At 34.8% G+C, this 26,611-nt stretch overlaps 1 protein-coding gene across 2 annotated transcripts; it reads right to left on the bottom strand.

The window, feature by feature from the left end:
• Nucleotides 1-21,396: 21,396 nt before the first annotated feature.
• On the bottom strand, nt 21,397-25,447 carry LOC110747226 (PIGF/3-ketodihydrosphingosine reductase fusion protein-like). Of its 2 annotated transcripts, none has more exons than XM_021947434.2 (8): nt 25,167-25,442; nt 24,991-25,056; nt 24,759-24,801; nt 24,317-24,371; nt 23,834-23,882; nt 23,344-23,411; nt 23,068-23,176; nt 21,397-21,791 (listed from the first exon to the last, which is right to left on the bottom strand). In XM_021947434.2, the coding sequence occupies exons 1-8, from the start codon at nt 25,347-25,349 to the stop codon at nt 21,687-21,689; spliced, it is 678 nt and encodes a 225-aa protein (XP_021803126.1). In that variant the 5' UTR covers nt 25,350-25,442; the 3' UTR covers nt 21,397-21,686. The 2 variants fall into 2 exon arrangements, with proteins under 2 accessions (XP_021803126.1, XP_021803127.1); XM_021947435.2 differs by lacking the exon at nt 21,397-21,791 and adding an exon at nt 22,559-22,837 and having other exon boundaries at nt 25,167-25,447.
• Between the last annotated feature and the right edge of the window lie 1,164 nt (nt 25,448-26,611).

Here is a 26,611-nt window from a genome sequence, read left to right as displayed (position 1 = left end):
TAAAATAGTTATAAAGGGTTTTAGTTTATTTCTTTCACAATGGATTACTTACTTATTTCTTTGTACACATATCCAAAAGTACTTGAGGACAACGAAAGGAAATTTCTTCAATAAAATCCACATTCTAATTTATTAAGAAAATTATATGAATGAACAAAAATAATAGGATTATATTATTCTAATCAATAGAGGAGGTGTGATTCGACTTTTGGAGATCCTCCGTCAACGTTAAGAAGATGAGTATCACTAAATTCAAACTGAGTTTGTAACAGAATTATTTTTTCTATGGATCAGAAAAGACCTATGGTTAACTAAATATGAAAACATAAGATGCTAGAATCATTTGGGTAACATTTTCCAGGTGACATGAAAAAAGGTTTTAAAAGAAGAAAAAATGGAGGTGGAAATATCTATGAATGTAATTGCGTGATGAGTTTTACATTTTAAACGTGTTTTTCAGTCAAAGACCCAAAAGGCAAGCAAGCAGTGGCCAATAATAAAACAACGACCAAAAAATAAAATTGCTATATATATATATATATATTGTACGACGGATCCGGATCCTCTGCTCTGATTTTCTCTGCCATGATCTGCTATACTTTTGTTCTCCATACGCCACATCATTAAAATTTAATCTAACGGATTTAAAAGTTGACACATCAAAAACTCAATTTACTCCTAATTAAAAAAGAATAAAAAAACCCTAACACCCAACTAACTGTAGTTAACGTCCTCCTCTTTTTTCTTTTTTTTTTCTCCTTCTTGCTTCAGGTTCTGTGCTCCTCTCCTTCTTGCTTCAGGTTTTGTCCTCTTCTCTTTATTCAATAGTTAACATCCAAAGCTCTTTTTTTTTCTTCTTCTTCTTTGTTCTGTCCTCCTCTCTTTTTTTTTCTTTTTTTTTTCTCCCATACATATTAATTAGGAAGAAAAGGATAGAATTCTTGTCCCGAGGACCCAATACATATTAAAGCTAGATTCGATACACTTACACGGGGGTGAAAAAAATAATTAAGAAAAATGTATTAACCAATAACCTCATGCTGGGTTCGGGGGTGAAAAAAAATAGAAGGGATGAGGGGTCTGTTGGGTGGGGGATTGGCCTGGGAGTGGGGGGTGGTTGTCATGGGGGAATGGGTGGAGAAGAAAACGGCAGGTGGTGGGGAGGGGTGGGTTTTGGGAGAAGAACAGAAAGTGAATAAGGAGAAGAGAAAAAAAAAAAAGCTGGAGGACAGAACGAAGCAAGAAGGAGAAAAAAGAAAAAAGAAGAAGAAGAGGGTTTAGGACGTTAACTACAGTTAGTTGGGTGTTAGGGTTTTTTTATTCTTTTTTAATTAGGAGTAAATTGAGTTTTTGATGTGTCAACTTTTAAATCCGTTAGATTAAATTTTAATGATGTGGCGTATGGGGAACAAAAGTATAGCAGATCATGGCAGAGAAAATTAGAGCAGAGGATCCGAATCCTTGTACGACTCTCTTGAGTGTATAGTGTGGGGTCCAGTCCGTCGACGTGTGAACACGGATGTACAGAAAGACTGAGGACGTACGTCGGGTGGAGCTTTGAATTTTCTTCCCCGCCTCCTCCTCCTAAATATGAATATTTATTGAGTGCTCTTTGGGTCTCCTCTTCTGACTTCTGAGACGATAAGACCAAAGACTATGCCTCTCTTTTTCTTTTTCTCTTTTTATTTTTTTTTAAAAAAAGTCTTGATTATATTATTAAGGGAGTTTCACTAATTATATTATTAATTGGGTTCAAAAATTCAAATTGACAAATTAGTCCAAAGGTAGAAGAGGAAGGCTACACGACATTCACATACTACAGCCACTTGCTACACGATATTGTTTACTTATGATGAATAATAATAATTCAAATAAGTTGAATCTGGTGTTGACTTTATTTCTTAGTAGAAAGGTGAGAACAGACAATATTGACTGAAAATAGGGGTGTGATAGAATTCTATATGGGTCGGCATTTCAATCGGTAAATTTCTGAATTGAATCAAATCAAGTAGATGGAAGAAGAAAAAGAGTTTTAACCTAGACCAATTCGGTTCTCGATTTTTCTCACTTAACAATCTTCATCAAAGGGGTCTAGTTTAATGGAAAGGGCTTTGACTTGCAGACCGGTAATCTCATTTCCCTTGTAGTTTAGACTATCACTTGTATTTTTTTTTATAAAAACGATCATCAATGTTCTTTGGTGTTTGATATCTATTGTGACAAAACAATTCATATCAATCTATGTGTGATGTTTAATGAGGATGAATTAAAAGACTAAAGGAGAAAATATATAATTTATAATTGTTGAAATTAACTTTATAGCAGTAGGTGAGACTGATGGAAGGGACCTAGCTACTTAACTCTTGTTAATTAGAATTAATACAACTTAATTAGTTAGCCAGGAAGAAGACTGATGAACCTACCATTTTCATTTCATGAATTAATGTCAAACTCCATGTTTGCTCCTACCTCTACTTACTAGCAATTATATATTTCTTTTGTGCTGTTTTAAGCTCAACTTCTCCGCAACATAATTGTCAATAATTTATGCTTTTATTTACTTATTCATGACTACTGCTACTAATCGATTTGATTAATTTACTAATTAATTAGGGAATTCGGCTGAATAATACGACGTGGAGTTTTATCTCAAAAAACCCTAGTAATAATATACATCTTATATTGTCTTGTCTCCTATTCGAAGCGAGGCTAATCTCATTCCCCGATGCGTAAATTACTACTTAATCAGTCAATTTTTCCAAATCAAATAAGCTTTGTCCCAGGCACCCACATATTACTATGTATGTATGATCTTGCTTGCCCAAGAACTCTTGAATTAGTATATAATGTCTAGAGGGGAAAAAACCTAAAAAAATTCATGGTTGGGAAAATTGAGTGAATTGGATTTTCATCAAGGAGAGTGTGCGTTTTTAATTGATCATGGCTTGACTGATCACTTCAGCACAAAGAAAGAACCAAGGCACTGCTCTATCTATGGAGAAGTTATTCACTTAATTAGAGCCATGAGGTTTGGGCTGCAAAGTCCCACATATTTTTTGTGGAAGATCTGATCTTAATTTCTGAGGCCCCCACCTAGCAGGCCCAAGTAATTGAGCAAATTTAACTGTCTGATCAGAGAAGTGAGTCAAGTTAGGATCCTTCTCCATCTACATCAAATTTTTCGGATTAGATTGGATTGGAATTGAGTTAAAACAAGTCTTTATGAATCCCCCTATTTAAGTGGGACTTATAAGACACAATATATTAGACTTTTGTTCAATTTAAGAAGTTTAGACTCAATATTTAGAAATTCAGTAAACAACAGTCAAAACATTAGTTCAATTTAATTTAAATAGTTTAGTCATAAGTCACCAAACAACGCCAAAACATTAAGTCAATTTAATTGAAATAATTTAGTCCAAACTGAACCACCAAATAAGACTAGTCCATGACTTAAGAGCAACCTACTATTAAGAGCATTTCCACCCATTATCGTGGCAACTATTATTCACATGAGATATGAGGAGATGATTTTGTATAGAGTTTTGTTATGGAAAGTGAAGAATATGGCTAGGTATTTATTTAAAAAATTCTGAAATTGTTGGTCTTTTTTCCCCTTTTTTTCAATTTTTTTTGTTATTTAAATTGGCTGCTAACGTCTCAATGACGTTAGCATTAGGTCAGCTTGCCCAGGTAGCAGACCGGACAAGTCTTGCCTTTGGGCTTGCCCAGGTTGGTGGTGCCCAGCTCTTGCCTTGACAAGACTTGAGCTGGTAACACAAATGGGGGCCTGGGAGGCCTCTTGCCGGACTGAGGCCTCCCGCTGAAAGTGCTCTTACATTCGTGGGGTTTGAAAAGCATCTTAACCAATCTCCTTTTTTTCCCTATATTTTAACTACAGAATCCTAGAACATTAAGAATTTTTAAATTAGTCATCATATTTGGTTGTCAATCTCAAACATCCAAGACAAATGAGTGAAGATCATCTGATCAACCAATGCAATTCAATAATTGAACACGTTTTTGTACCTTTGACTTTCTTTACATGAGATATATAAGAAACGGATTAGTAACTAATACAAGAAACCTTTATTTTCCTTCTTTTTGTTTTTTCTTTTATCAAAGTCAAAACCTAACCATGATATTTCTTTTACTTTCATGTCATTGAAGAAGCTTCCTCGTTAAGAAACCCGAATACCTGCATGCAATCAAGCAAAAATGAGACATTTTGATGATATTCGTTTTTAGTCCAAGCATAGGGTAAAATTCAATCACATTTGTTCAACAAAAATATCATGACATTCTTGGAGTACATTTTTTTTTTTTTTTAATGTACAGTTGCAGCTCAGGACATGTTAGAATTTTTATGTTCCTACAAAAAATTGATGTTCAAACAAACCAATTAGTACAAGATTTTTTTTCTCCAAATACTAAGGGTTTCAAAACCAAATTTTCTCCGTCAAATACAACTATTCATCTATATACGAGGTCTTAAATAGTTTTTTACTCTAATTCTACACTCTCAAACTTTGAGATCTGCCATCTCCATTTACTTCGGGCCTCAAAATCGTGCGATCCACCATTTAAGATGGTTCGAAAAGAGGTCTATTATTTGGCCCGAACTGTTGTGAAACCCAAATGATTGCCTCGCTCAATATACGTACGTGGTGGAGATGATATTCGGGCCGAAATCTTAAATTTGGGGTTTAAAACTCATGCATTGGAGATGGATTAAGGAGCTTGTGTATGGTTATCAAATATTTAACAAACACATCAAAACTCAAAGCACAAAAAGTACCAAAAGAGAACTATATCCATCTATGATGTACATCTAAACGAGGATGATTGATGGCCCCCTTTTCTTGTGATCTTCTTTTGAGGAGGGATTCTGTACCAATAAATGGTGCAAATGAAACTTCAAGTATGCCAAAGCAGCTAGCTAGACAGACAACTCACTGCAATTCATAAGAGTACGTAGCAGGATCATTTGGCACAATCAATCTTCTGTTCATTCTATCTTTTTTTTTTTTTTTTTTCTGGCTGAGTCTTTGTTCATAAGTAATCAAAACCAAAATTCCAGTATTTAAAAAAATTCCAAATATTTTTTTAATTAATTTTAATAACTCATTTAACTCTTTCCACTTGTTTAAGAACCAAAAATGTCACACGAAAAGGGGTCATTGTGACGATTGGTTAGATGAAAGAGTATTATTACATCATAATCTATAGATATGTAATAATTGTATTGTATTGGCCAGTGGCCTCTTTTTTGTTTCATTTACCAATTTGGAAATGTGATGAAAAAAATTGGAGATATTTAATAATTGTAATTACTTTTTTTTTTTTTTAGTACAAGCGATAATCTAAACTACAGTCTATAAGGGAGGGGGATTTCTCACACCTACACACACCTATGATGTCGTGAGGATTCAAACCTAAGACCTCTAATCTGCAAATCAATGTCCTTTTTCACTAGATTTTACCACGTTGGCTTGTAATTACTCAATTAAGAACTTCTGTTTGTTTGAAACAAGTTTCTTGTTTTTTTCCCAAGGAAGTGGGCAAAGTGGTGGCATTTATAAGGTCATATTAAGGAAAATTTGTTTAAGGGATTTGCCTTTTTAAATAAGGGCAGCAACCAGCATGCTGTTTATATCATAGATGCATGTTGGGTGGGGATTTACCCACACACACACAAAAAACAAAAAAAGTTGTTAATTAGAAAATCCAATAATGAACACTAACAATCGCACCAAAAGTTATTTAAATGCTGCTAAACTCATGCTGACAACTAATTGATTTAGTATAAGTGATAACAATATTTGCGATGTGGAATTGTGAAGAATCACTCTTATGAAAAGTTTCATCCTTCATGACCATACTCCACTGAATCCATAAATAACTAAACTCCCATAAATTGTATTTAGGCTAATTCACTTTTGATTTCTATAATTTGGCACTTCAATCATTTTTTACTACGTACTTTCAATTCCCTCAATTTTGCTATTGTAGTTTTATATTTGTAGCAATTCAAGGACAAGTTGGTATTCTTGTCAATTTTTTTGACGGTGCTAGGGGCAATTTCGTCAACCCAAAATCCTTGAGCGTAAAAGCTCATTTGAAACTCTCCCCATTTTATATTAGAGCTCGGAATTGGCCATTTGAGTTTAAAATTCTTCAAAATTTAGAATTAGTGGTTGAATATTGGACATGTCGACAAGAACAGCATAAAACAACCACTAATTCAAGCTCTATATTAGAATTATCTTATCTCACCGTTTGGTTCCCCTCAATCAAAGCCCTTGACCAAATTCATCAAATTTGACGAAATTGCCCCTTGTACCGTCAAAGAAATTAACATGAATACTAACTTGTCTTTGAATTGCTACAAATACAAAACTATACTGGTAAAATTGACGAAATTGAAACTACAAAATTAAAAATAGTTCAAGTGTCAAATTATAGGAATCAAAAATGACTTTTGACCTTGTATTTAATGCTTCCTATATGTACAAACAACTTCTTATAAACTTGGAATTAAATGTCGAGTGGTTAGAAGTATAAAATGAGTTAGGTTTCTTTGAAAACGAGCACAGACATGATGACCATTGATTAATAGATACAATATGACGTAGGGTTTTGGTTGTGTCATGCCTGGTTTCAACAAAATAGTTATGATTGGACACAACAACTTTCTTGATTACCATTAAGAAAAAAGGAAATATGTAGAAATGTTTCAATGTCACCACAATACGGCAACGTTCACGATGTTCTAACTTAAAACATAAGCTCGTCGTTATCACATTTTAAAATTTGAGTCACACAAAAAAATTTCAGAAAATAATCTAATCTCGAATCTCCACACAAGCTTTGGAGCATTCTGAATCATCTGAGGACTTGGAGAAGATAAAAAAGGTCCATTAATGTTCATGTTAATGGACATATTTCTTGTGTTTCATCATTTATGGATATTTGGTGTCATATTGTCCTGGTGTACATGGTACACACAGCCCTCTCTCCCTTTTAATGAAAACTCATAGATTTGAGATATCACGCAAGATTCAGCTTTCCATCAGTACATCTCTCTCCCGACATCTTATTCTTGTACAGCAAGTGGGGCCACTTGATTCACCGCCTTTTCTTGCTTGAGAACACAACATGAGGCCCCTGTCTAAGTTTGTCCAAAATCCCAAAAGTGATCAAAGTGAGCCCCTATGGCTGGCCAATTGGCTTTGTTTTGTAAACCCCCAACATAAAATAACCAGCATTTACTTCACCATCCCCACCCTCCAAGGAGGGAGGTATACAAACTTGTGACGCGTCTTAGTCCTTACACATGTACCAACGATGAGAAATAAATCACACACCAATAAATTTTATTAACAGTCAAAGATTTTCCACATCCATGAATGACTGACCATAACACGACTATTGTGTGAACTAGAACAAGACAAAGAGACCGTATTTTCAGACTACATTAATATATTATGCGTGAGCAACTGACCGAAACACAGTTGAAAATAGAATACAATTATGACATCAAGTATTATAACTAGTTGATAATTGATATAACATATGTCACATAAACTGACACATAAATGTAATCTAAAAAAGTGCAATAACCCCTTTAGTAGCAGTATTGATTTTGGAAATGGAGCTTGTGACATCATGTGATGAAAAGGCCTATGTGGTCTCTAACATTATAGCGAAGCTAGATTGTGCAAAGATACAACAGAAACTGTTTCAGACTTTGAGTTCCTTAGTCGGCCATTAATTGCGATAGAGGCCCACACATTCACCTACCCATCTAACACACTTCCATTTTTCACTCCCAAATTTCTCTCTCTTGTTTTTATTTTTATTTTTATTTTTATTTTATACTTTTCCCAGCATACCCTTTTGCCCCTTTTGTTCCATCAATACCTTTGATGACTCAGAAACACACCCCCTAAAGACCCGTTCAATTGCTCTTAAGAAAGCTTTTTCTTGATAGGCTCTTCCTTGTTCAAAGACTATTACTGCATGTTACCTTATTTAATTTTGCTCGCTAGCCACATACAGAATCAAAATCTAAATGCACATGACTCAGTCCCTGCATTTACTTCCTCGTGTTTCCACATTCCGTCATTGTTTTGTACCTCAATTTCATCTCTCATTCACAAGCTTCATTCACACCCCAAACATTGCTTTTTCATTTATATATACATACCTGATATCCGTTAATCGAAGATAGAGTTTTGAACTCAGAGGTAAATACTCTCAACAACTTCAGTTACGAATCGCTTACTTGTTTATATGTATATATATCTATTTAAGTATATATAATCTCTTTTTGTAGTTTGTGCCATCCATTATTAACCTTACTTCCTTTGAACTTTTCAGGGCTTGACAAAAACCCCCTTCTCTCTTTCTCGATTTTGCTCCATCTTGTATTCTATATAGGCTTTTTCAACTGCTTGGTGAAATGGGCAAAAGACATGATCATCAAATACTACTTGTAGTGGCGCTGCGGTTACTCCTGCTGCTCATCTTTCTGGTCGGCCATACTCAGAGCTCAAGAACATTGCAGAGTCAAGTTTTCAAGGTAATGAAGCCCAACTCTGATCACAATCCACATGAGGGTAGCTTTTTTGCGTTCTTACCAAAAGCTTCGCCAATCCCTCCATCTGGACCGTCCAAGGAGCACAATGGTGTTGGGTTACAAAGATCATCACAGCTCTCACCTTGAAGATATACATATATATAATCTTTCTACAGACAAAGGTAGATGTAGCTGCTCATATTTCTTCTTCAACTCACAGAACCAATATTGGTCATGGGCAATGTACATGGGGTTGATGGATATATAAATATATCCATAATTTTTGTTATTTTTGTTTGTTGCAGCCTAATTTTATGAGAAGCTATTATAATTAGCATGGCAAGTTTCAATGTTTCTGGGTATAGTGATTTGTCTCCTTCTTGAAAGAGCAAGAGTAACTTGGTAAATTTTCATCCAGCTGAGGATGAACAGAAGTTTTGTAAGGAAAAAAAGAACCAAAAAATTAGCCATTAATTCAAATTTAACAAGTTTGAATTTGTGTCTTCTTCCATACCCACAGCTACAACCACTGGCGCTTCAAAAGGCTTCGTAGATTCTAAGGGCGCTACTGAAAGCCTCTTTTTAGGTCGTGTAATAGGAAGGTAAGGTGTAAGCCTCGAAAGTCTTTGGTACTTCGGTAGGGCTAGCAGCCCTTAAACCAAAAAAGGTTTGGAACCCTTCCCCTATTTCGGCATTTCATTCTCTAGCCTCAAACAAAATTAGAAAAAAGGAGAGGCCTTCGCATTCCTAATTCCGGTGGGGGGCCGGACGGTTTTGATGCAGAAAAAGTAAAGATTATGGAGTTGTGTCTCAGTGATCATGAACTTGCTAGCTTGGTACTGTACTTAAGATTGAGTGTAGGCAAACCCAAAATCTGTTGACAGGAATAATGATGGACGTCCTCTTCAAATTTTGTAGGGTGACATGTCATGATCTCATTTTTTATGTCATTCATTTGATTTGTGAAAGGCACAATCATACCTATTTTTATTTTATTTTTAATGTGCCGATGGGAAGGTGTTGAGAAGGAGATGGGGAAGAAAACAAAATCAGAAGAATACACATTTCTTATTTTGCATTATTTGCTTCATTTTTTCAAACACGATTGGAGACTATCCACTTTAATTTGACTTTTGTTTTCCTTTTTTTGCAAGTTTTGTTCTAATTAATGCCTATGATATAACCGCAAGAAGTAGATAGTAAAGTCTCTTATGAATCTGTAACCGAAACAAAGTCTTATTATGCTCACCATCCATGAAGATATATTGTGTATATATATATATTTATTTAACAAAGTCCAACTTGGACTGCGTTTTTGGAGGGAGGGTAAATTGACCAACTATCTCATAAAAGTTCGTTGCTAGCTAGAGTTGGTTAAGTCTTTTCACATCTTGCATTAAATTCAACAAACTGGTCATTCACAGGGAAAGAGAGAGAGGAGAGAGAGAGCATGTGAGAACTATGAATTAAAAAAACCAAATAATCATGTAATTTAAGGAACTTATAACTCTAAGTAGTTAAAAGTATTTATCTATGCATCCGATTTCTCTTGTATCAAAAAATACAACCGTGATTGTCAAAGAAAAGTCTTGAGGTCAAAGGTTGGGCGCTTAGAATTAGAAATATTTTGGATTTTGGTGAGGGAAATTCAAAGAGTTTGTTTGGTTAAATCTTAAAGAAATAGGGGGTCCCTGCTGGCTTTTCCACTTTTCACTTTCACTGATGTTCTGTTAGCAAGCTTCTGCGTAAGTTTCAGTGTCGGCAGGTTATCAAAATGATCACATATGGGAGGTAGGCTCACCTGCAATTGTTAAAATTAAACATTACATATATCAAGTGCTGCTAGTCATGCAATGCAGAGCCATTTGCATGTAATTCACTTGATTTTACTATTTCAATTCATTATGCATGCATGCTTCAAAAAGAAAAACACAAAAAGACCATGCAACTGAAATACAATGCATGTGATTCGTATTCTTTTGATCCCCGAATTTCATTTTTAAATTTCAAGTGGCCCCCTTTAATGAAACTGCTACAGCTTTCCATTGGCCTAGAAGAACATCTAACGTGCCTGTTTTGGGTGAAAAGTTGGGCTATTTTTCATGCAAAAATAGTACAATTTGGGTTCGCCAGAGGAGGGACTACTTGATCCCAAAACACCACCAAGTCAAGCTTACCTACACTGTCAGACCTATGAATTTTTTAATGGATGTGCAATTTTGGCCAGGATTTAAAAATTTTAAAAAATTATAAATAAAAAAAAAAAAAAAAACCAACCATGCTACGCTACAGCGCAGAAGAGCGCAGTGCAGCAGACTGAATTCATTTAGGCTTTTCATCGAACATCTAGAGTGCACCTCCCAAGTTGAGTAGAGGTGCAATATGCACCATCTATAATGGCTTCTCCGATGAGGGAAGGTGTAGCTGCACCTCTTTGCGCCTTAATAGGTCCGCCACTGCTTACCTAGATTTATTATGACTAGATTTCTCAACGAGTGAAATGATTTGTATTGTGTTACCCGACATTTTTGTAGGTTTCCGTCATTTAGAATTTTCCACTCATTAACTTAACAGGACATGTTCAAGTTGAGTTACACGGACCCGCAAAACAAGATCACTTTGCCAAGTCTACCGAGGAGTAAAACTTACATGTGTATGTACGTATGTCTCTCCTCACATGATGGGAATAAATCCATTGCTTGGAATCAACTAAATAGATAATTGGCTTAAGTGCTACAGTGCCCCTTGAAATATTGGTCAATTCTCACTTTACCTCCTGAAAGTTAAAGTGACTCACTTTTCCCCCTTGACCAAGGTTTGATGTTCCACATTGCCCCTACTGTTAACTCCATCCAAAAGTCCGTTAAGTTTGATGATGTGGCAGAGGTATTTTAGTAATTTTGTGCACCTAGGTTTTTTAATTACTTAAAAAAATTAGACTACAAACATAAAATTAAAAATAAAATAGATTTTAGAAAGGAAAAAAAAAAAAACCAACCCATCCCTTCTCCCCCAATCACACCAAATCCTCCCCTTCTTTCTCTGTCCTCGTAACCCCCCCACGCACCAGAAACCCAAAGCTCCCACCCAACTTGCAACCCACCCTTCTCCCTGTGCAGAACTTGGAAAGCCATCACCCCCCACCCGCAACCCATCCGCAGAACCTATTCCCCCCTAACTTGCAACCCACCCTCTCCCTGCGCAGAACCCAAAAACCCATCACCCCCCCTCCCCCGGTAACCCACTCTCCCTGAGTAGAACCCAAAAACCCACCGCTCCCCCCACCCCCACTGATTTCTTACATCTCCCCCTCCCTCTGGTTTTTTCTACCCTACTCCCACAGAAACCCCAGGCTCCATACCCATTAATTAGCTTTCAAATTTCATGCCTCCCATCCCAAAAATCAAAACAACAACCCTCCCTCTGTTTTTTCTACCCCACTCCCACAGAACCCCAACCCCCATACCCATTAATCAGCTTTCAAGTTTCATGCATCCCATCCCAAAAAACAAAACGTTCACAGATGGAAAGCTCCTTTGTGCCAAGAAACAATATAGAAGAGGCTGTTATGCTGTTATTGATTTTTCTAAGGAAATTTGTTGCTGGAAGGATTGAATGGGACCCATCAATACTTGATCATCTTTCTTTTGCCTTATCCATTTCAGGGAAAATAAGGGCCCTAGCCCATCAGATTGAAGAATTGATTCCTGGAATTATGGGAAGACAAGAAAGATATTGCACCCAGAGAAAACAATGAAGAGAGAGATCAATTTTTTAAAGTTTTAAATTTTATGTTTGTATTTTAATTTTTTAAAGTAATTAATTTTTTTATCCATGATGGAGGTGGGCTCCACTTTGCCACATTACCCACTCAAATTTGTGAATAACAAACTTAAGTGCCCAAAATTAATAAAACACCCTTGCCCCGTCATCAAACTTAACAAACTTTTGGATGAAATTGACGGTAGATGGCACTATGGAACATCAAACCTTGGTCAAGGGGGCAAAGTGGGTCACTTTAACTTCCAGGGGGTAAAGTGAGAATTGACCAATGTTTCAAGGTGCACTGTAGCAATTAAGCCTAGATAATTTAGGAGAACAAATGAAAGCACAATTCTTCCTGGCCATTATCATCACAAACTTTACATTCAACGCATCAACAATCAGTTTGAATTATCTATAACAATAATTAATAAGGTGACTCACTAACCAGTGGTAGTCTATCAATTGACATCGTCACTAAGTTTATCAACTATTTGGGCTCGTTTGTTACACAGGACTATCTTGGCATGGACTATACTTAGAGACTGGCTTGGCTTGGCTCTACTTGGTCTAAGTTGGATAACACTTATTCTGCGTTTGGTGTATGCTTGGACTAGGACTAGGACTAGATTTTTTATTTATTTTAAATATCTATATATATATGTATATATGTATTTTATAATATATATATATATATATATGTATGTATATATATTATAATATATAATATATATGGGTATGTTATAATAATAATAATAATATACATGTATATACGTGTATATATGTATATTATAATATTATATATATATACATATATTATAATATAAGATATATACATATATTATACATATATAATATATGTATACATAGGTATATCTATATATTATAATATATACATGGGTATAATACATATACATATATATATATATATATATATATATATATGGGTTTGTTATAATAATAATATACATGTATATACGTGTATATATGTATATATTGTAATATATGGGTTTGTTATAATAAAAATATACATGTATATACGTGTATATATGTATATTATAATATATATATATATATGCATATATTATACATATATAATGTATTTTTGTATATACATATGTATATGTATATTATAAATCATACATGAGTATAATATATATACACATATATGTATATATACGTATATATGCGTATATATATGTGTGTGTATTATAATATATAATATTATATATATATATATATATATTACATATATACACGTATGCTATTATTATAACATTAATATGTATATGTGTATATGGATATATGGATATATAATAATAATAATATACATGTATATATCTATATGTATATTATATATATTATATGTATACATATGTGTTTATATATACATATATATACGTGTATATATGTACATTATAATATAAGTGGATATAATAATAATAATAATAATATGTTATTAGTATTACAATATAATATATGCATCTTACAGTCCCGATCTCTTGGACTACAGGGGTCCAAGAGATTTGTGGTCACTCACCGTTGGATGCAAATTCAACGGTTCACTCACTCTTGCACTCCTTTTAAGAAACTTTTTTGAACCATTGGATTAATATCCAACGGTGGGTGACCACAATTTCTTGGACTCCTGTGGTCCAAGAGATCGGGACTGATGCATCTTATACATTGGTGAACATGAGACTAGTTAATTCTCCCTTTCTATATGGGCTTAGTAGTCCTCTCATAAGGAGGTGTTTTTGGTGGGCCCGGTATTAGCAATCTCACCTAAGACTAGAATTAAATGAAACAAACATGGTACTAAATTTAGTCCAAGCTAAGCCAAAACAAGCATATGTACCAAACGACCTCACAAGGAACACTAAGACACTACCACAATAACTGCAAAAAAGAATTTCATAAATTCATAGAAATAACAGAAAATCTGGCAATGCCAACACCATTCTTGTTCATTCATTCATATCCTCTTTCAATGCACATTCTTGTTCGTTTAATTTGGTTTCTTCCATGGTGAAATTGATTGTGCCCCGAACTAAGCAAAATTTATCCAAGTAAGGAAAATAAAACAAAATGTATAGAACATATGACGTAGTGGTGCTTCATTGACACTCTACCAAACCCAAATCAGTTTTTATTTCTTTCTTATTATCAAGATCTTTCACAAAACCTCCATGTCGATCTAATAACAAATTTGCAGACTACAAAATTATAAGTATAGTTGATCATCCAAATAAAATGGAACCATAGTTAGCCCAGATAACAAATCTATTGTTAATCACTAACAAAAAAGCACTCCAAACTCAAATCTTATCACAAAAGACAAAATGAGAATAAAATCTACATCAAATAGTTCAAAGTCAACTTCTCAAACCAAAACATAACTACAAAATTGAAATAAAAATCTGATCTAGAAAACACATACCTCACTAGATGAAACAAAGAGTTTTGCTTGAGAAGAAGGAAGATGAGAGAAAGGGTACTGTCATCGATGAAGCAAATAAGCAAGAGGAGAGAGAGTGGGTGTCGTCGTTGTTGATGGAGCGAAGAAGGAAGATGAGAGAGAGGGTGTCGTCGTCGATGCAGTCAGTAAGGAAGAGGAGAGAGAGAGAGAGAGAGAGAGAGAGGCTGATATCTGGTTTTAAACAAAAGGGTAAAATTGTATTTTACCTTTATAAATTAGATAGGCCCAACTAATCTGGGCCACCTCTTTGGCCAAATCCAAAACAAAATTTCATTTCTAAGTATTTAAACCAAAACAAAAATATTGTTTGTCTCAAATACTAATTAGTAAAGATAGTTATGTCTAATACCTAATTTCTCTAAGAATTTAAATACAAATCATGACAACTAACTTGACACAAATGAGGTTAATGACCCATAATTATAGTATTAAAATAAAAGGATGGTGTTCTTCACAGTCTAATTTATATATTTCCACTCCTCTCCTTATTTTCATACTTTTATTATTTTTTAGGAAAAAAAGAATTTGAATTTAAGACACGTTCCAACGATGGAAAGAAAAAAGTATCACTAGATTAAAGTTACCTGATTCTTTACTTTTTAGGATTAACTACACTGTAGTCCCTGGAGGTTTAGTGTCAATATCGAAATGGGCCCCAATGTTTAAATTACACAAATTTCATACCCGACATTTTAGAGTATTACCAATTTACACCCACATTTACATTGACCATCAAAGTCAGACGTTATATGCTGACGTGGCAGCCGTGGGACCCACCTCATAACCAAACAACAGTTATAGAGACATGAGACGAAGGGCAATTTCGGGAAGGAAAAAAAAGGACTCTGCTGGGCACGTGTTTCAAGATGTCATTCCAATACCCAAGGCTTGGACAACGACATCAAACGAACTCAGTTGTTTTTGAGTTTTCAAGAGATAGTGAGACGTAGAGGAAAGGGTTTTTTTTGAAATATTGAGCAAAGATTTGAAATCGACTGCGAAAATCAAACTGAAACGGAGGTTTCCGAAAGCTCTAAAGAACATGAGTTGGGAACTTCGTCCCAAAAGATATGGACAACCTTTCTACATTACGTATGGTTTAGTGTGCTAATGTTCTTGGCAAATGGTGTTTTGGAGTGAAACTTTGAAATAGAGAGTCTAAGTTTCGAGTTTGGTGTTGAGTGAAAGTTTGGCTCTTATAATGGATTGTGAGTTTCGAGTTAGGTGTCGGTTTCACTGTGTCTATTTAATTATGGAATGGTGTGAATGGTAGGTGGTATGCAGAAGTAAACTTTGGCTTTTGTATGTGGTCCTACAACCGCTGGGAATCTTACCTTTTGTGTATGTGTGTACTGACATACACAGTTTGTATTTGTATGCGTATGTGTCTTATTGTATTTGTATTTATTTGTGGTAATATTTTGTATGTGTGTGTGTATATGTGTATTTGTATTTAAATTTGTATTTGTATTTGTATTTGTATTTGTATCTGTATTTGTATTCGTATTTGTATGTGTGTATTTGTAAAAAGCCTTAACTGTATTTTTATTTGGTAAAATTGATGTGTGGCTTTTGATATGCAAGGGATGAGGATGGATTTTCTATTGAAATGTACCACAATGGTGAAATAAGAGGTAACTATTATGTGAATGGGTCTGTTGATTGGTTTAATTATTGTAATAAGGATAGAATGTCAATGACTGAGATAGATGCCACGGTAAAGGAGTTAGGGTATGAAGGTATGATTAACTACTGGTACAGTATTCCTGGTGATCATTTTGATGGTGGCCTAGTTAAGTTGAGTGAGGATGCAGATATCGATGTATTAGACATGCTAGTATTTGTGCCAGTCATTAGGTTGATAAATATATTCCTAGAACATGTCTTGGCATGCAGTCAAGAGCAGTTTTATAGTCAAGTGGGTTCAAACATATTTATAAATTTGGATGATGATGTTGGGACCAACACTGGGGTAGTGATTGAAGAGCTTGATGACAATTATGGTGCCATTGTTCCAATGGGTGGGGGAGTATCTCAGGTGCAAAAGGTGAAAAAAAAGAAAAAAAAAAACTAGTGTTGTAATAGAAGAGTTGAATGACGAAGGGTTGAATCAAGAAGCAGGTGGACAAGGCAAAGAGTTGAATGAACAAGGGTTGAATCAAGTACAGTTGACTGAAGAAGGGTTGAATCAAGTACGGTTGACTGATCAAGCTTCTAAATAAGACAAAGAAACTACTACTGTGAATAATGGGGAGAATTCTGAAAAGGGCCAAGAAAAGGGTATGGTTGTTCTTTTTTGTTTTTGGTCAACGGGTAATGGTTGTTCTAATAAAGGCAAAGGCAAGGATAAAGCGACATATGAAATGTCACATAGGGTGAAGCGTGCTTTTGGTAAAAAAAGATATGGCATTTTAAGGAGGACAAAGACTGTTCACCAGAAAGACAAAGAAGGTGTGGACGGGTTGAGGGTGTTAGGCATTCCATGATGTTGAGAAGTGGAATAAGATATGCAAATGCTGCAGACGTTGAATCTCCTTTGGCAGTTACTAATTTCCTGTCAACATAAGACCTTTGAATAATGTTGACATCGGACGTAGCACTAACCACATTATCAGGAGGCACTGAATAATCAAGGGTGTGATATTTACTAAATTCAGTTTTGTTCCCTTCCAAACCAAGAAAATTTGAAACTGGGCTTGGTAGGACCGGTGTATGACACTCCGCGTATACAGAATCATAGTCAAAAAATGGATTCTGAGAGTTGCTGAATGGAGTGAGATCAGTCATTAAATTTATACCAGTCAGTGGCATTTCCATGGCATAAGGGTTACTCTTACTCGTTCCATGCATGTCTCCAAAAGGAAAAAGAGAGAACGGTGTTGTGGTACATGGCATGGTTATATTATCAACTCCAGAAGCATTACGATTGTTAAGAGTCCCCATGAAGTTAGCAACTTCGTCGTTTTTAACAGGGATTTCACTTTCTTTAAGCCATTGTAATGGTGAAGTAGAGCCAGGGGGATCATCTCCATGTTTCAACATGTCATTTGCCATCTGAACAAACAAGTCAGGAAAAAACAGTAAAACAAGACCTTTTTAGTAGTAGATAAAAAAAAAAAGAACTGTGAATTAATATATATACATTAATTGATTTTTGAAAACTTGACTGCAAAGCCTTGTAAAAAACAAAAGTGAGGAGCTTGAAACTTTCCGATCATTGTAGACACAAGCCATAAAACCAGACAACAGAGGGACTTAGGCAGATAGGATCAAAGAATGCCAGTATATTTCATTAACAGGGAATTCAGATGATTAAGTATTTCACCAAGAACAAATATGATACTTATAAACAATGAATTGAATATATACGATTTTTTTTCCTCAAAGGCTACATTCTCTTACAAAATGCATTCTAGAGTCCCAAACAAATGATAGTACGCAGCTCATAAACCCAATGGAAGCTCTTAATTCATCAATCAACAGTATATTATACAGATATTAGCCAGCCACACACCCCATTAAAACTCAAAAACCCCACAACACATACTCATTGAATTCAAAAAATAAAAAATCAATGAAAATCCAACCCAGATATCCGTTCAACGCTATTAAAAAAAACCCCATATCATAAATCATACTGAAGTGAAGTCCAATTCAGAATTTCAATATCCAAAAAAACCCAATCTCTTGAGCAAAATTTTGACCAACCCAGCAACCAAAGATAGAAAAATGCACACCAAAAACAGTTAAAATCCTAAAACATCCGAACAAAATATAAATAAAAATTTCAAAAAATAGTGAAGAAAAAAGTAGACACTAAGAGAGTGTGTGAGACCCAAAAACCAAAACACATTGGTGCTCTTCCTTGGAGGAGGAGCTAGGTTCAACCCACATTAGTAGCCATGATAATTGGAAATAAAGTAACAAAGAAAAAACATCAAAATTTGCACGAGAACGGGTCGGGTCCACCTGGCTCTGACATTACGCCACGTGGTATATGGAGAGGTCTTTATTTGCTTTTGTGGCAGAGCTCACTGTAACAGCGTTGAGAGATAAACTAGGCAAACCGCTAATGGGAGGAAGCCACGTCGCTGGAAGGTGAATGGCATTCGTTTTAAGTGACGTTCCTAAACCCGCTAATGGGAGTAATGCTACAATAGGCCTTGAAGCTCTTTTATTGGAGTTGAAATCGACAAGAATTCGATAGTGAGGCTTATATATGGCCCTTAAGTGAGATTTTATTTTTTAATTATTAGATTAAATTAGTTAATTGTTAAATTAAATGAATTAGAATGATGTAACGGTTAACAAATAAGACCTCACCTAAGAGCTATATCTAAAACTCTTATTATAGAATAACCCGTGAATCTGAATCTCTTTTAACATTATAAAGATTAAAATATTATTAAGCTGAGAATGAGTTTTAATTTTGAGTCATACTAATTGCCTAATTCTAATTTCAATATATATATATATATATAGTTAATTTCAACAATTGATAATTTCTTTTTTATGCTCTTAATTGTTTCCAATGACCATCTTTTCAATAACCCACAATTTTCACTCTTCTTTTCTATTTTTTAGTCGAGATAAGTTTCATTACTCAGAAATGGAATATTACAAATGGCCCAATAACAAAAAACCATAACAGCCTAAGTCCAACATCATTAAAAATAGTAGTGGGCATTTGAACTGGTGAACCAAGTTTTAAAATAAGAAAAATATAAAAAGGGGAAAAACAAATGTTAACCAAAAAAATCACCTAGACTTAAAAACTGAACCGGGTTGCTTTGGATCGGTTTCCATCTTAATTTTTGTCATGGAAAAACTGGTATAAACCGAACAAGACTAGTTATATTAAGTTTATTTCTTAATTTATCCAAAATTATTAGTAAGCCTAATTAATATTCAAATAACATTAATAAATCCAAGTAATATCCAGATATTTTAGCCCAATTAATACCCCAATTGTCTTAATTCCAATTTATATCAAACTAAATAACTACTCTAGCCTAATTTGTTTTTCTTTTATGTGAACCATATTCATTCTTATTGCACTTCTGTCTTCCTCTCTTTTCTACCTATTTCTTTCTATTTCTCTTCATATTTGTTTAGACCTCTTTCTCCCTTATTTTATCCATTGTACATATTTTTCTATACATCCGATTTCTCTATTCTTTATATCTTCATATTTTTATCTTTCCAAACCAGAAATCGGAGCAAACCGAGTCGGAACTGCATAGGTCCGGTTTGGTTAAGTTCTTAGAGACACTTTTTGTAAATACCAAACCAAATCGAACCATGTGTAAGTTTTGATTTTGATTCCAATTCGAGGGGAAAATTAGACTGAACCGGATTATGACCACCCATAATTAAAAACAAAACAAACTGAACCAAGCCCACAAACAAAAGCTCAATATCACTATAAACCCTAACCCTATCAAATCTTTAACCAATAGTCGCCCCTGCTGTTGCTAAGATCAACACCACCATAACAACCACTACAACAAGGGTTCGTGAAGACACTCAAAGACCAACCGACAAGAATGAGGGCGAAATGCTAACATACTCATATGGTGAAACAATGGATCTAAAAAGATCCTTAACTCCTAAAACTAAGGAGTCCTTTCACAATCATCAGTAATGATGTACAGGGGAACAAACATGAGGTAGGAGAAGTCGATGGAACACTCAACAGTTAGGGGAGAGACATGGGCATGACTATGATACACGATTGAGAGAGAACATGAGGTGGACAACCATGAACAAACAAGAACAACAAAATAAAGCTCTCACATGGGGAGAGAAAACTCTCACTGAGGAATGAGATATAGGATTAGTAGACAAGGGAGGAAGAGAGTAAAGAGAAAGAAATAGAGGAGTGGGGAGGAGGAACAATGACATGTCTCACCACTCTTCTTTTCGTTGCTCAAATTTCTCATTTATAAAAGTTATTGAGGAATGCTAGCAATTTTCTCTCTAACCTTTTCTTTTGGACATTCTCCCTTCTCATGACAAGTATCACTTTCCTTACACTTCAAATAATATCACTAATTCATCACACAACTTAGTTTTTGTTTTTCAAGTTTACCCTTATTAAATGTATTAGCTTTTGTATTTCCTTCAACTTACCCAAATTTTGTTGCAATTTCCTTAACATATTGTTAAAAATTAAATAAGAAAAAACATCATTTACAAAAATAATAATAAAGTTTCTTTCATGACATTGTTATCATGTAAATGATATCATCATTATTTTGTGTTTAACAAAACATACGTACTCTTTGGGAAGAAAAAAAAAAGGACACTTCCAATTTAAGGTAGTAAGAAAGTTGTAAAAAAAAACCTAGCTTGTTATTAAAAAGAGTTAATATATTCAAAAGAGGTAAAATTGGAAAACAAAAAGTAGTTTATGTGATGCATTAATGATATTGTTTTAAGTGTAAGGAAAGTGACATTTGTCATGAGAAGAAGGGAGAATGTCCAAAAGAGAAGATTAGAGAGAAGATTGCTAGCATCCCCTTCCTCTCACATCCCTATAAGTAAACATGTTATTTAGAGTGAGGACAGTGAATTCCAGCTATCGCGACTCTTTGATTGGGATTCTTATTTGGAATCTCCGGTCACGATTCTCCTTGTGTAGGGCTGCTACATACATGTGGGTCCCACCCATTGTGCGAGAGAGGGTTGCCGCAAGAATTGCTCGTTTGAAAGATCAGGGCCAAAAAAAGAGTCTTAATTCCATATCTCTCTAATGTCACTTCTCCTAAATTGAGCAAAAATAAGAGTTGCTTCTACCAAAAAAATAATTGCACAAAACTCCACACAAACTGCTGCAAAAAAATATTCGAACATCTCGCTTCTTTAGTCTCCTTTGACATGCTGCCTCACAAGTATAAGGCCAAATGATGCCACCATTGCAACCAGGTACCCAGCAATGGCTCCATAACTCACACAAATGGGCCATTCCTGCAGAAAGTAATATATCTTAAGACCTCAATAGAAAAGAGAGCAACCCAACAAATGGTGCATCCAAATGATCATGCAAGTGACACAAGCATTTCCGTGAACTATGACTTATGAATGCCCACTGCCATAGAGCAAATCTTTGAAGTTTACTTTTTCTTCTTCCTTTTGCTTTAAAATTTTTTTTTTAATTAAATTAAATTTTAAATTTTTTTTTTTTAAAAAAAACCTAATAGTAAACAGTAGTCCAAAAGTAGTATGACAGCAGTCGGTAATGCATCAATAAGATCCACCAGAAAATAAAAAACTGATGTTGTAAATCAAGTTAGTCATCCATGAATCAACAGCACCTACGGTGGTAAACCATTGAAGTTCGCCATGCACAATATATAACAAATAGATGCTGAATCAATTTATCATGCTACTAATTCATTTCTCCCATTGGAATCATTGCCTTTAAATCTGAAGGGAGCTTCCAGCACGTGGTTGTGAACTTGTGATAACAAGTTTACAATTCAACCCAAAATCGGTGGATTGAATAGGCTTGGGTTGAGAAACTCTTTCAGTTCGGAACATGGTGGCCTCTATTCAACCCAATAAAACTGGTCTGGATGGTGTTTGAGTCCAAAATCTATAGGATTAGGAAGGAAGGTAAAAAGAAGATCTTAATCTTATCATTCTTGAAACCATATCAAATCCTATTTTTTTGTTTTAAGCAACCACAATGTTACATAAAATCTATATTTGTTCATACTTTTAAGCTAGACGAGTGATTTGGGAAATAGTAAGTTCTTCCAATTCATCACCTACAACTACGCCCACTAAGATCAAGACTTAATGGAAGTTTATACAACAGTAAACCTTTCTGAAGATGAAACATTAAAAATTAAAATAAAATATATAAAAAATTATTCAGAGGCAGATAAGCCTAAAGAACCCTAATCAAGAAAATGGAACTGAATACAAATGTATTAAGCTTGTAACACTGTCAAGCACATTAATGGCTCTCGAGGTTTGTCAGTTTGCACTGGTGTCAGAAGGCTGCCAAACTGTGCAATAAATAAATAATGCAATACATTATATAGTCGCCAAACTAAGGTGAATTTAGAGTGTTATCTGACATACTAGGACTATGGGTCTTCAATAGTTCAATTTCAAAATAAGTGCAAACTTCAAAGAAAAACATTCCACAAGAAACAAATAAAGGAAGAAAATAAATCTTACAAAAGAAGCATAAGCATAGTAAAGGCAAAACAAGGGAAAAGGAAGAAGATCGTACCTGCCATGGGCGTTCCCAGTCAAGCGGCATTGGAAAAGCTCCAATCCAAGCACCAATAATAACTCCATGTGCTGGTATACAAATCATATAATCTACAGGGTCAAAAGCTCTGCAAGTACATAAATAAACCAAGACCTAGTATAAGTATAGAACAACTACACTCTGTGATCGAATTATTTTTACAGTACAAATGAACTCTATCCAATTAATTATCACAACAAAAATAAACATGATTAAAAATGAGAAAAAAGAAGCAAATAAGCATAGAAAACTTGCTTTGTACATGCAAATATGCATTGCCAATCCATCCATGATGAACCAAAAACAGAAGCTGCAGGCACAATCTGCAAATATACATTAGTTAAGTTTTCAAAATGTATCAAAACCACAGCATAACAAATAAGAAAGTAGAACTCATTGCAAAGTCACTATTATTTCAATGAAATTTGTTACAGAAAATTAATAAGTTCAGCAAATTGAACAAACGAACGTATAAAAAAATGAAAAACAATCATTTCTGTAAAAATAGGGATGCAAGTAATAGAATAAAATTCTTTAATTTATTGAACACATAAGAAGTGTATTTCAGTGATAACTACATGCCATTATAGGTCACTTTTGACAACGAGTGCCCGATAGCCACAAATAATATAGAACACTGGATTATAGCTTAAAGAAAGTGGAAGAATCCCATCCAAAATACTCTGAAAGTAGAAATTAAATATTGTAAGACTTGCAACACCACATTGTAGAGGAGGGCACTTACGGTGAACAATGACATCACTAGAGACCAGTTAATGGTCTTCGGTAGATACCTGTATCAGAAAAAGGAAAAGGAAAAGGGGCATAATTATGACAGATTGTAATATGGCTAAATCTATCAAATGGTGACTCTGATCAATGGATCATTTAATAACACATCTTTCTTGCTAATACTGAAAGCATGAATCACAATTGAGGTTGAATAACCACGTCAAATCATCAACAACAAAAACATACCAGCTAAACCTATATCCACCATGACTATCTTTCTCAACCAAAAACACAAACATGCAAAAGAGCAATTTGAGTTCGAAAAAAGAGGTGGATAGTGTACCTTATAGCAATGTTGATGATGTGACGGAATTCTAGTTTTGTTAAAAGGGAAAAAAGGGTGCAAATCTATTCCCTTCCAATCTCAACAGTGACTTCTACTTTCAGAATTATTCTTATTAATGACATTGCCTATTTGACCTCTTAATTCACATACTGGATTCCAACGGGTGCGCCCAAGGCAATTGCTCCCAATGCATTTAGCAGAGCCCCTACAGAGTGTAAGACACAATAAGTTGTGATTTTTTCTTAATTAGTACTAGTAGTATTACAAAATGCTTAAAATTAAGAACATTTTATATCATTATAGTAAAAATTCATTAAGAAACAAAAAATCAGAGCACCAAAAAACAACAAATGGGAAATGTATCCACACGAAATTTACATACACCATAAGATAATAACTCAGAGCATGGTTGTCACCTCCACATACTATAATGAAAACTCCAGAGGTGACTTACATTCCTTTAAAACCGAATATAGCAAGCTTAGGAATTGTTATATACGAAAGCTTTTAAAACCTTGACACGATCTCACTAAACTAGCAATTCAAAACTATATATGATAGAGCAGAAGATAAATTTGAACTGTGGACTAACCAGCAGGAAGTCCCAGTAGGCCACGTCCTACAGCTTTCAAATACTGTAAACATCACATTAAAGACTATCAGAGAAACTACAATGAATCAGAAGCCACAAAGAAAGAATTAAACTCATAGAAGGCGTGTTGTTGGGTTGCTGAAAAAACCAAATTTTTTTATATATAAATTTCCTGCATTTTCCATTCGTTTCTCAGCTACCAAACAGGAATATCAAAGGCATAAGAACTTACGGAGCATCGTTCATGGTCCTTCCTATACCGGCTGTAAAGAAGGATCACAATTGGGCACTCAAAAACCTTCAAAGCGAAAAACCCAAATGAAAATAATAAAATAATTATAAAAAATTAAAAGGAAATTCGAAATTTGGAGATGAAAATAGAGAAGTCAAAGGTAGGCAAGAAGGTACGCAGATCAGACGAAGGGTATGCGAAGGATGGGTGGTGAGGTTGATGGAGTGGACATTGTGGGCCACCCAGAAAGCTACAGCTAATCCTAAGCTACAAATCAGGTGGACAACCAGTGCCTCTGTTGCAGATATTGATCTAGAGGAAACTTTAACGGCCATATCTTTGTTCTTCTTCTGCTTCATTCCTGTTTTCGTTTATGCTGCTTCAAGGAGAAAGTAAATCGTTTATTTTGTGTATTTCTTTTGCTCTGTCGGATGGGCTGGAATATTAAGGCCTTCTCCAGCTATGGGTTACAGGCTAATAGCTATAAAATAATACAAAACTCATCACTGTTATGGGCAAGAAATTTTTTTAACTAAATTTGGTGCTGCGTCGAACTAAAAAACTGGATTGTAAAAATAGTGAAGACCTATGTTTGGTATTGTGTCGGACTAAAAAATAATTATTTAAATATTTAAATATAATAATTTTTAGATAATTAAATATAATTTGATAAGATCTTAAAACTATGAACATACTTTCTAGATACCAAATTTACATGTAGATGTCAAAGTCAGAATTTTTCCAAAAAGTCATAACAAATCAACAAAGAAAGCATTCCAAAAATGCCATCAAGCCCATTCATAGCAATTTGGACCATGAAATTAAATTTGGCACCATGAGATACAAGAAAAATTCAGAAATTTGGTCTTGCATCTATTTATTACAAAATAGGGGACAAGCTATCTAATAGATAAGCTAGACTACTCAACACAACCGCAAAAAAGACTAAAATTTGGCATATTTTGGTGCCAAACCAATGACTAAGCATGTCATTAGTCCTCCAATGAAGCAACTCTTGAGAAACTCACCACTACCTCTGTCTCGAATGCCCATGTGGTAGCCAAAATCAAAATCAAGAATTGCATTACCGCCCCATTGCATAACCCAACTGAGTGCCACATTTTAGCAAACAGTTGGAGTGCATGTTGTGCTATGGACTCTTGCACAACACCAGAAGCATTAAGCCCCCAAACCCAATTCTTCAAAGATTGAAACCTATTAATCTTCTGAAAAAAACCAATGGACTCTGACCCAGCAATAATGGCAACAAAATAAGACAAAGAAACAAGCAAACCTTTCGTGCATTTGGGTTTAGGAATCTGCGATGTCGCTGATATCAACGATTGAAAACCCACAAAGCCCACTTCAATTACAAACAGAGTCGTTCAATTGGTTGATGACCATGCTGTTCACAACATTCATAGGCTCTGTAATTTCAGGTGGCCTGAAAGCATCATCAGAAACAAGAAATTCACTCTTGCAATCAAGACCCACATGGATGGCGCCCTCAGAATGGCGAAATATTTCAATTGCTTATCACTCCTGCAATCAAATCCGTCGTGAAGGTCAATGGCAGAATTGTGTGGCAGAATCGATACACGCTACACCAAGATATCACTAC

The sequence above is a fragment of the Prunus avium genome, chromosome 8 (assembly GCF_965620075.1).
Source record: "Prunus avium chromosome 8, drPruAviu1.hap1.1, whole genome shotgun sequence".
In the NCBI taxonomy this organism is placed as follows: domain Eukaryota; kingdom Viridiplantae; phylum Streptophyta; class Magnoliopsida; order Rosales; family Rosaceae; genus Prunus; species Prunus avium.
Note: the sequence above shows the minus strand (reverse complement) of the source record. Positions and strands in the feature narration are given on the sequence as shown.

Bases quoted from the DNA above. Each gene is read 5' to 3' on its own strand.
- LOC110747226 (XM_021947434.2), bottom strand. From the start codon at position 25,349: ATGAAGCAGAAGAAGAACAAAGATATGGCCGTTAAAGTTTCCTCTAGA. The intron at 23,883-24,316 runs GTATGTGAATTA...TTTCTGATACAG, and splicing joins GGCGCACCCGTTGGAATCCA to GTATCTACCGAAGACCATTA. The intron at 21,792-23,067 runs GTACGATCTTCT...TACTTTCTGCAG, and splicing joins ACTGGGAACGCCCATGGCAG to GAATGGCCCATTTGTGTGAG.